Raw genomic sequence first — 12,102 nt, forward strand, 5'->3', positions numbered from 1 at the left:
ATAATTATTTAAAAATCACTTTTTACTTTCAGCAATTTATTTATTTATTTATTATTTGTTTATTATGCTTTACTTTTTATTACATCCTAGCTGAGGTTTCCCCTCCTTTTACTCATCCCAGCCCCACTCCCTCCCTCCACCTCTCTCCCCTTTTTCCTTCAGAAAAGAACAACCCTCCCAAGGACATCAACCTGATGGCAGAACAAGTTACAATAAGACTAGATACAAACACTTAAATCAAGGCTGGGCAAAGCAATCCAGTAGGAGGAAAAGGGTCCTAAGAGCAGGCAAAAGAGTCAGAGATACTTCCTTCTCCCACTGTTATGAGTCTTACAATAGCAACATGCTACACAACCATAACATATTTGCAGAGGACCTAGTTCAGGACCCATGCAGGCTTTGTGATTGTTGCTTCAGTTTCTGTGAGCACTATGAACCTTAATTAGTTGATTCTGTGAGCCATTCTTCTAGTGTCCTACACTGCTCTGACTCAGGTGTCCATAGGTGTGTGGGTTTACATATGGGTCTTTGATTTGATTCTATTGATCAACCTGTCTGTTTTTATGTCAATACCAAGCAGTTTTTACTATTATAGCCTTGTAGTACAGTTTGAAATCAGGGATGGTAATACCTCTGGAAGTTCTTTAATTGTATAGTATTGCTTTACCTATCATGTATTTTTTCTATTGGGGCAATAATTTATGTGTTCATCTATTTTTCTTCACATTATAAATTTACAAAAGAAAGAATGTGTGCTTGGAATTTTATTTGTGTTATTTTTGTGTAAAATTTCCATAAGATAAATAATCTGATAATAAAAAGTCAGACACTAGAACCACAATAAGTATTCATTTTATTCTTTTGTGCTAGTTTTTCTTGTAGTATACTGTAAAGACATGTATGTTTAAAGCAATTCTTTGAGCCTTGGCTTAATTTAAAATAACAGATGGTCAAAGACATCATGAAATAAGAAGTCCCAACACAATATGCTCTATAATCATGAAATAAAAACAAAGTTTATGTGTCTTTTGACAGGGTCTCATGTAACTCAGGCTGGCCTTGAGCTTTCAGTGCTGTTAAAGATGACTTTGAACTCCTGGTCTTCTTGTCTCCACCTCCCAAGGGCTGGGATCATAGGCATGTGCCATCATCAGTTTAGATTTACATCAAGTATTTTGGGGTTTACCTTTTTATATTTCTTTTTTCCAGAATCTATAATGGCAAAAATGTACATGAAATCAAAGGATATAGTGGAGCTGGTCAACACACAATCCTGGATGGACAAAGGTCTGAGTTCTCAAAATGAGATGAAGGAACAGGAAAGAAGATCAGGCTCTTATGGGATGCTTGGAAGCTTAACTGAAGAGCATGACAGTATTGAAGAAGAGGAAGAAGAGGAAGGTGATGGAGAGAAACCTAAAAGAAGAGGTCCCAAGAAAAAGAAGATGACCAAAGCACGCCTGGAGAGGTTCAGGGCTCGAAGAGTTAAGGCCAACGCTAGAGAGCGGACCCGGATGCATGGCCTAAATGATGCCTTGGATAACCTTAGAAGAGTCATGCCATGCTACTCTAAAACCCAAAAACTTTCCAAGATAGAGACTCTTCGACTGGCAAGGAACTATATCTGGGCCTTGTCTGAAGTCCTAGAGACTGGCCAGACACTTGAAGGCAAGGGATTTGTGGAGATGCTCTGTAAAGGGCTCTCTCAGCCCACAAGCAACCTGGTCGCTGGATGCCTCCAACTGGGACCTCAGTCTGCCCTCTTGGAGAAGCATGAGGAAAAATCTCCAATTTGTGACTCTACTGTCTCCGTCCACAGCTTCAACTATCAGTCTCCAGGGCTCCCCAGCCCTCCTTATGGCCATATGGAAACACATCTTCTCCATCTCAAGCCTCAACCATTTAAGAGTTTGGAAGACTCTTCTTTTGGGAGCCATCCACCTGATTGCAGTACCCCACCTTATGAGGGTCCACTCACACCACCACTGAGCATCAGTGGCAACTTCTCCTTGAAGCAAGGTGGCTCTCCTGACTTGGAAAAATCCTACAGCTTCATGCCACATTATACCTCTGCAAGTCTAAGTTCAGGGCATACACATTCTACTCCTTTTCAGGCTGGCACTTCACGCTATGATGTTCCTATAGACATGACCTATGATTCTTACCCCAACCATGGTATTGGAACTCAGCTCAATACTATCTTCAGTGATTAGGTCAGGAAGATAAACATCAACACTTCAGAAAATGAGGTGGAAATATTTTCTGTTTCTAGTGGCTGAGTTAAACCCTCAGAGAATTTAAAAGAACCCTTTGGATATACATGAAACACAATGACCCTAGTCCAATCAGAATCTCCTATTCCTGATAACTTCCTTCTCATTAATGTCTTACATTGAACCAATTCCTGTATTTGGGATTCTCACGTGAAAATATTTGGTGGTTTGTGTTCACATGGTAATAGCATTATAGAAAACCAAGACCCTGCTCCAGTGGTACCGAAGACTTATTGGATGCTATGCCAAGTAACTTTCCAATTCTGGTGTTTGTTGCTTTCTGATAAACATAGAGCAACCGTTCTAAGTCAACATATACCTTTCATCTCTCATAAGTTTCTTAAACTAAAAAGCAATAAGGGGAAATAGCATGAATGGAATGATTAAATGGAATTAGAAGACATCAGGTACATGTCTGTTGGCTTATAGACCATGAAATTTGTGTGAATTTGACAGATCTTTATATCTATCTAAACATAATGTTCAGAGTCTAATGTAACAACTTAATTATTAATGTAAATAACCAAGTATGTTCTTTAAGAGATTAGTTCTATTTATTGCTGTGCTGAAAGGTATGCACACCACTTTTAGTGATTTCAGAACCATGAAAGAAACCTCACACAAATTTTTTCTTCTTTTCCTTTTTAAAAAATTTGTGTGATTCTTTTCCTTTTACATACCAACTAAAGTTTCCCCTTCCTTCCCTCCTCACAATTCCTCCCCTCCCATCTATGCTCCTTCCATCTACTTCTCCACCTCTGTTTTTATAATTCTTGATTTTTGTTTTATATATTCTTGATTGATACTATTTAAAAAAACAACTATCTTGGCCCTAGGAATTGAGCAAGAAAGACAGTGAAATATCTGAGTTGTGTGGCCAATGGAACACAGAAATATCAGTTAGTTCATTTCCTAGCTTCCATGACTAAAGGGCTATGGGAATCCTGCCAGTGTCTAGGTGCTTCTGCTAGAATCAGAATACAGCCACGTTCCCACTGCAGAGTAATAAAATGGTGGTTGGCTGCCTTACCAGCTAACACAAGTTGAGGGACTCTGCCTAACACATAGCCAACAGAAAAATATGAATTTTTCCTCAAACAAGATGAATTTCACTGTTTAAAGGAAAGTGACTAAATCCATGGAGCTCCATTTGCTCCAGCATCATACTTTCCAGAACCACAGTCACTAATCAAGCTTGAATTCTTACAACACATCCTCACTCCACATCCTCCACTGATTGTTACCTTGTCCTCATTCCTGAGATATAATATTGCTTTATATTATAGCAGATGTTTCAAGAGAAGTGACTTAGAATTGAGAATCAAAATTCAGGGTCAGTGAATGCTCTTACCAGTTTGTATCTTCAACATGAGTTTTGATCAGTCTGAAGAATATTTATTTTTCTTTATGTGACATCTCTTTTCTTTGTATCCACACTGGCTCAGCCAAGTTTCTCTTTTACAGAGAATTCATTCTGTAAAATTTTACTCTCCTGATTCATCTTACCTAACAATTATTTAGGCCCAACCCAAGAACATAAATAGCTTATTTGATAGTGGGTACATCTATAGGAATAAATTTGAGCAATTTTAATGACAGATGCATATTCCATTTTATCTACCAAACTAAGCATCTTTTCTCTTTATTGCTTTTATTTATTTCTTCACACATAAGTTATTTTGTGTCCATCTTATTGCAGCACTTACTCTGCTCCACTTTGCACCCCCGGCTTATAAATATATTTAAAATTTTGTAGAGAGCTCTTAAACTACACCACCACAGTACCCCCCTTTACACACATCTTGAATTTCCCTAGTGTGAGTAGGCAAAGGGAGATATCTATAGAGTCATCCGTGGTGGTTTTTTTTTTTTTGAGAATTTAATGTTTGTAGCATTTATGTTTGTAGATAATAATTGCTATCTGCATTATTTATTAGACACTATTTATTTAACTTATTTATCTTCTTTTAATGCAAAAGTTTGGGTCCCACAGATATATCTGCAACTTCATAAAGCTTCAGTGGGAAAGTAGCTTACAAGTTTGCAATGAGAGGAAAGGAGAAAACCAGTTCTTGGTGGCTTGTGATGGTTTTATAAAAAGGAGCAATAATTTGAATAGCTATGCAACTTAATGGTTTTAGATTTTCCCCCGTATGGTACACCAGAGTTAAATTTTTGTTTATGCCTTTGAAGAGTGTAGTACATATGAATCAAGACTGTAGAATTGTGAAGAGAGATTTTATAATTGAATACAAATTTCGAACTGTACCATGTTTGAAAAGAACTCTTTCTTCAAATAATATCCATTCTTCTGAGAACATTTTCGGGTAAAAGTAAGCAATTGTTTTAAAGAAATGACTATGTTTTCTCTCCTTTTTTCAGTAGCAATAAAGCCCTGGGCGTTATTACACATTGTGTTTTACTTGACTGTGTTTCTCTGGAGTTTTCATTTAGTCTTTGCACTTATGTTTGACAAGCTAGCACAGTAGTTTCAGCCAGAGCAGAAGGTTTCCATATTCCTTCTTCCATGTCTTCTGTCTGGAAGATTTGGAAGGTCACAATTTAGTAGATAAACATCTCCATCACTCATACAGTAAGCTATAAAGTTTACAGTTAGGGTGTTAGTTCAGCCACAGAGGGTAGCCCATAGAGGGATGGACTAGTATCCTTAATTTAAATGGGCTTGCCTACTTTTGAAAAAAATATGAAGTATGTTTTTGGCTATTGCCTTTTAATGTCTTCTGATTTTTAATCTTCGTTTGTTAATATTTTTCAAGGGTTCCTATTAAATGGATAAATTCAAATTAAAAGAATCTAATAATAATGACGATTAATATAAATAAAGTTGGTTAACAAAAGAAAGACTTTAATATTAAATAAAATAAATTAATTAAAACTTAAATATTTAAGAAACAAATGTACAAAGGAATGTCATCTTCCAGCCTGTCTCTTGTCTGCTGTTCCCAGTCTCCACATAGACACCATTGTTTTAAATACATTTAATTAATAGTTACCAGAGATGTTTTATACAAACAGAAGCAAATATTTGGTACGTTTATCATAAACATTGATAATAGTATCTCCTCTCCTTTTCTACAAACATTCTTGTAATACAGTTCTGTGTATTGGCTTAATATTGAAGCACATATCTTCAGATTTTTTATATTTAAAATATTTTTACTGTGATGTTACAACTGGCTGTTATTAAACAATAAAATACTATAATCCATGAAATTAAGATAAAGAATTTAGGTTGCAATATTAAATGACACGTCATTTGGCAGTTACAAGAGTCTCTTTGCTCTGTCATTGTTTCAAGGAGACAATCTTTGGCATGGTACATTCCAGTCTGACCAATTACCACATCCACAACAGAATCTGAGAAAGGAACACTCTCTTCCTTTACAAAATATGAACTTTTTATTGGATATGACCTGTGTATTCTATGAAGAAGATGGGAAGACCCTAGTTTAGTTTGTTGTTGCTTGAAAGCACCCACCATTCTTAGTGGTAACATCCATTTCATGATTTCATTTTCATAATTTTCTGATATAAGAAAGGTGCTTTACTAGAAAATCAGAGATATGAAAATAAAATATATCAACATAGAAATGCCAAATGTTCAAACTTAGCTCCTTCAGCCTGTGTAATTGAAGGATAGTATGGTATAATGGTTGCATCACAACATTTGACATTGAATAATAGTATCTTAGATAGCACGCATGGGCAGCCCATATACTGCATGGCTAGAAAGATGGCTAAGCATTTCAGAGCACTGCCTGCTCTTCCAAAGGTCCTGAGTTAAATTCTCAGCAACCAATTGGTGGCTCACAACCATCTGTAATGAGATTTGGCGCCCTCTTGAGAAAGAGACCTGGTCAGTCATCATTGTCAACTTAGACCATGGAACCCAATACGAACAAGTTCAACAGATCCACTATAAAAGGGCTGCTCATGCATGCTTCAGCATTGACAAAGCATAAATTTCAAATTTCATTTCATTCTAGCTAGGCTATTTACTAGATAAACAATCTTTGTTCAAACTGGCTAATCTTTATAGCCTCACATCCCTCGTATTGCTGAACATAGCGGACAATGAGGACTACTGAGAACTCAAGAACAATGGCAATGGGTTTTTGATCCTACTGCACGTAATGGCTTTGTGGGAGCCTAGGCAGTTTGGATGCTCACCTTACTAGACCTGGATGGAGGTGGGAGGTCCTCGGACTTCCCACAGGTCAGGGAACCCTGATTGCTCTTTGGGCTGATGAGGAGGAGGACTTGATCGGGGGAGGGGGACTTGGTGGGGGAGGGGGAGGGAAATGGGAGGCAGTGTTGGGGAGGAGGCAGAAATCTTTAATAAATAAATAAATAAATTTTTTAAAAAAAGAAAGGTCACAGAAAAGCTAATTGTGCCATCTTCATGGGTTATGATGGTAAATTAATTGAGATTCCATACCCAAAGTATTTAGCTCATATTTAATAAGAGATGATTGCCACCATTTGTTATTATTCATTTTTTTATATATTAATGTTAATTTGTCTCTAATACATGTCTGAGGAGTCCAGATGGTGTCTCCTTCAAACATAGGGAGTCCACAGAGTTCTTTAGTTAAGAGTGTTAAATCAGACAGCCTTATATCCGAAGCTAACTGGATATCTAGTTCTAAGCAAGTTGATTAACATCTCTATCTTAGCTAAGCCAGAGAGTTGATATGATTATTAAAATTGTTAATAATTCCAGAAGAGTATTTTGGTCAGGTTCAGGCATTAGGAAAATACCTCTCTGTTTTTCCTTTTGTTTTCTTTCTTTCTTTCTTTCTTTCTTTCTTTCTTTCTTTCTTTCTTTCTTTCTTTCTCTCTCCTTCCTTCCTTCCTTCCTTCCTTCCTTCCTTCCTTCCTTCCTTCCTTCCTTCCTTCCTTCCTTCCTTCCTTTCTTTCTTTCTTTCTTTCTTTCTTTCTTTCTTTCTTTCCTTTGTCAAGACAGAGTTTCTCTGTGTGACAGCCCTAGCTGCCCTGGAATTAGCTCTTGTAGACCAGGTTGGCCTCAGTCTCAGAGAGATTTGCCTGCCTCTGCCTTCCAAGTGCTGGGATTAAAGGAGTGTGCCACCACCGACCGCCTTGATGGGGAACCTCCTTCAGCCAATGGTCTTTGAGAGGCTGGATCAGGTAGGGTTTGGCTTTTAGGTACCAAAAAGCCCACGGGAGCGCCAGCTTGGCCTCTCTCTTCCCACTCACCATGCCCTGTTCCTGTTTCCTGGTTGTGATCCATGAGTTTTCCTTTTAATAAAGAAAAACCTTAGTATACCCTATTCAGGGTTAGTGTGAGATTATTCAATTCACTTTCCCCTCATCTGACACTTTCCGCTTCACCACCTGGCTCTGTTTTTCCTTTTAATTTTGGTACTGTCAATAGGCTGAAAACACAGAAGGCAGAGGCAGGCGGATCTCTGTGAGTTCGAGGCCAGCCTGGTCTACAAGAGCTAGTTTCAGGACAGGCTCCAAAACCTGTTGGAGGAAGTTTCTGTGATAACATTTAAGATAGTCATCAATCTGAGTACAGGGCAAGGCCAGTTCAGGCACCCTCTCCACAACTGCTTAAGGTCTTAACTGGGGTTGTCCTTGTGAATTTCTGGAAATTTCTCTGGTGCCAGATTTCTTTCTTTCTTTCTTTCTTTCTTTCTTTCTTTCTTTCTTTCTTTCTTTCTTTCTTTCTTTCTTTCTTTCTTCCTTCCTTCCTTCCTTCCTTCCTTCCTTCCTTCCTTCCTTCCTTCCTTCCTTCCTTCCTTCCTCCCTCCCTCCCTCCCTCCCTCCCTCCCTCCCTTCCTCCCTCCCTTCCTTTCTCTTTTCTCCCGAGACAGGGTTTCTCAGTAGCTTTGGAGCTTATCCTGGAACTAGCTCTTTAGAGACCAGGCTGACCTCGAACTCACAGAGATCTGCCTGCCTCATGTGCCACCACTGCCTGGCCCTAGTGCCAGAGTTCATGCTAGCCTCATAACGATTCCATCAATCAAGATATCTCTTTTGTTGCTCGCCCTCTGTGTCCTGCCCCCATCTCTACCTACCATCCCATTCCCTCCAGTTCTCCTCCTCCCCTCCTCCGCTCTTCCTCCCCTTCTGCACTGCCTTCTCCCCTGACCCCCATGCTTCCAATTTTCTCAGCATATCTTGTTTATTTCCCCTCCCCAGGGGAATTCATGCATGTTTCTCTTAGGATTCTCCTTGTTACCTAGCTTTTCTGGGGTTCTAGACTATAGGCTGGCTATCCTTTGCTTTATGTCTAATATTCACTTATGAGTGAGTACATACTGTGTTTGTGTTTCTGGGTCTGGGTTACCTCACTCAGGATGTTTTTTATTTATTTATTTTTTATTTTTTTCTAGTTACATCCATTTGCTCGCAAATTTCATGTTGTTGTTGTTTTTTACCCCTGAGTTGTACTCCATTGCATAAATGTACCACATTTTCTTTTAAATAGACATTTTAAAAGCAAACTTTCTGAATTTAGGAAATAGAACATTTGAATTTTGCTTACTTTATAGAAACTGACGTATAGCTGAAAGGAACCTTGTTGTAGCTTTTTGCTCTGATCTGGCCTACAATGGTGTACAACAGTATACCCTCACCTCAAAAATATGTAGTAATACTGGGTTTTGATTCTGTTTTTTAAGTTGTTATTGGGAATATGTCCTTTTACACATTGTTAGTAGCAGTGTGAGGCACGCAGATCAAATATTACACAAAGCATTTGACAGAGAGACTTGAGGCCTTTTCTTATTTGCATGTTAACTAGTTTATAGTTAAGACAGACCATAATGTCATTTTCTTTTACACATTTGTCTTAGTTAGTGAATTCATACTTTATATATGATTAAGTAAAATATATTTCCTGGGATGAAGTTAGGGTATCAATATGATGATTTTAGATCTCTTATGGAGGAATAAGCTTGATTAAATTATTTAACTTTTCAAAGTCTACTTTGTTTTCCTAAAATTGCTAACAAAAACAATGTAAAACAAAGGAAATTCTAAGCAATGTTATGGGTAGACACAGACCCAGGGAAACAGATGATTATAATGAAAAGCCCCCATCTTGATTGTCATAATACACAGTTTGCATGTGTCTATAAGAAACTAATGACTTATTAAATGTGAATCAAAGGCAATTTTAAGAAACAATCACTAAGGCTGTGGTCGGGCATACTTATGGTGGTACCTGCCTTTATTTCCAGCACTCAGGAGGCAGAGGCAGGTAGATCTCTGTGAGTTCAAAGCTAGGCTGATCTATAGATCCAGAAGTGCCAGGGATACACAGTGAGAAAACAAAAACAAACAAACAACAATAACAACAACAAAAGAAACAATAGTTAAAAGTTTGAAGAAAAGAACAAGAAAATTCTTGCTTAAATTGGCATGTTAGCACAGAAAAGTTAAAAGGTTAAGTTGTTGAGCTAAGTCTACATACTTGTGAAGTAAGAATATTCTTTTTTTCCCTATGTCATATTAAACCAGATCATAGCAAAAAGCTACTAGAAATCTTTTTTAGCATTTTGTCAATTTCTAGAAAGAAAACAAAAAAAAATCAGCCACTGAAATAGGCTCCATTTCGTGCAAACTTACCAATAAATAAGTAGGAATAATAATAATAATAATAATAATAATAATAATAATAATACCCTTCCCTCCTAGTCTGTCCACATGTGTGTTGGATTTCCCAGGACAGGGATTAGATAAGTGTGCTGTTTCATAAACTTTCCAAACTTCCATCATCTTACCTATAAAGTAAGGTGTCTTAGACATTAGACACCCGATGTCTCTTTTAGTTAAATGCATTACTAATTCTATTAACATTTTATGCTTATTTTCTCCCTGACAGAACAACAAATTTACATATTTTGGAAAAAAATGAATGCTTGAATAGACGCTTATAAACAAACAAATTATTAACTTCCTGTAAAACTCTAGGGGATAGTTTAAGATAGCTGATTAGCAATCACAAAACCACATAATGGCATTTAACTACTTAAGTCGTGGTGTGCTTTTAATTTTTTGTCATTTAAGAAAGTGATCTTGTTGCAATGAACTTAATTCAGTCTCCAGTTAGCTAAAATAGAGTTCTCAAAGGCCAAATGGAAAAGTTATATTATTTCTATAATTGATAAACTGCTCTGTTTCCTCCTGAAGTTGGGATAAAAAGCAGGATGGAGTTGACTGGATTATTTCCTTTATTGCAAATATAGTCAATCCTAAGATATTCATATGCATATTCTGTACTGAGGAATAGTTTTTGGCTTAATTATTTTATGGACAATTTCATACATGTATAGAATGTGTTTCAAGCATGTTCATCCTCTCTTACTTTCTCTCATCCCCTCCTTCTCCAGCTGAAGTCCTTCTTCCCAAGTACAGCTCTCCTATTACCTTGTCTCTTTTGTATGTGACCCGCCGACCTCAGTCTGGGATGCTTTTATACAAATGGCTTAGGCATTATTTACCGAAGTGTGGGTGACTTGCTAGTGACTACAGCACTGGAGAAAATATCTCCTATCTACGCTGAGGATTGTTGAAAATATTTATAGGAAACTCGTGTCTCAGTATGAGCTCAAGTGTTCTTAATTTTACATTGTGTTTCTGTATAGACTCATATGCAAATGAATCCAAGTTGAAATAAGCATATATAAATGTCTGCTGTGTCCATGTACACTTGAAAATATGGATATTTCAACATAGTTTAATGTACATTGAACATATACGCATGCACGCTCACGCGCATGTGTAATATGTTTGAATATACTCTAAATAGAAATACTTTTGGATCACTTAATTTTTGGCAAGTCTATAGACAGTTCTTTCATTCAATAACACAGTTTTTATACCTAAATTGGAAGTTTAGGCTCCAAAAGAGGAGGTAGGGTAGAAAGTGGGAACTGGGGGGGGGGCGGCTATTTCTTCCCCTTGGACTGGACCTAGAGGGACAGTTTGACAATGGCAATCATTCTTCCTTGTCTAATGTGTTTCTTCTCCTTTGAGAGCTGGCCTCTAAGCTTAGCCAGATTCAGAGCAGGCAGGCACGTGGCTGACCCACTGAGAGCCAAGCACAGTCGCAAGCTGCTCGGGGGCTTCGGGAGCAGACTATCCCCTGGCTCCTGCCCACCCCACTGCTGCCAGCCTACAGCTTCCCTCCTGCCAGACCCCTGGGCACGCTGATGGGAATGGCATAATTACCTAATCCCTGCCTAAGGAGATCTAGGACACATGTAGACAGATGGAGGACCAGGGGGAATCAGAGGGGCCTTGTGTTAGAGGAGGGATTAGAGACTAGTCTGAGAGTCACAGGCTAGCCTGGGAGACAGTCCTGAAAGTTCCTCTCTCTCTGCAGCTCTGAGGTAAATCTTTCATCCAAACAGAAACTCTGGAAGGAAGAACCTAGACCTTCTCCTAGGAAATGCCTTGAGAAAAAGACATTGAATCTTGGCGTTCGGATTTCCATAAAGAAGAGAAAAACACGAGCAGGTACTGACAGAAAATAATATAGGAGACTCAATGTTCCAGAAAAACTGATCTAGGAAAAGTCAAATAGAGCCAGATATGAAAAAGAGAAGAAACTTAATAAGGATCTGAATGCCTGCCTTCCATGCACCTGATCCTGGGCATGCTTCCTTTCCCTTGCAGCTCCAACGACCTGGTTTCGGACCTTCAGTATCAGTGCATCTGGATGCATACAACAGTGATGGTACTTCTCATATGCAATGTCTCCTTTCCTCTATCACTATATCCTGGAAGACTAAAGTAAGGCAAGAACCATGTTATATCATGTTATTCTTATTAT

At 38.1% G+C, this 12,102-nt stretch overlaps 1 protein-coding gene across 1 annotated transcript; it reads left to right on the forward strand.

Moving 5' to 3' along the window:
• Positions 1-1,217: 1,217 nt before the first annotated feature.
• Neurod4 (neuronal differentiation 4) lies at positions 1,218-2,213 on the forward strand. The gene has a single exon (XM_050132129.1). It carries the CDS (start codon positions 1,218-1,220, stop codon positions 2,211-2,213), a length of 996 nt encoding a protein of 331 aa, XP_049988086.1.
• The last annotated feature ends 9,889 nt before the right edge of the window (positions 2,214-12,102 follow it).

Source organism: Alexandromys fortis, unplaced genomic scaffold, assembly GCF_014885135.2.
Source record: "Alexandromys fortis isolate MF-2015 unplaced genomic scaffold, M_Fortis_MF-2015_v1.1 scaffold_375, whole genome shotgun sequence".
Lineage (NCBI taxonomy): Eukaryota > Metazoa > Chordata > Mammalia > Rodentia > Cricetidae > Alexandromys > Alexandromys fortis.

Coding starts and splice junctions, on each gene's coding strand:
- Neurod4 (XM_050132129.1), top strand. CDS start 1,218: ATGGCAAAAATGTACATGAAATCAAAGGATATAGTGGAGCTGGTCAAC.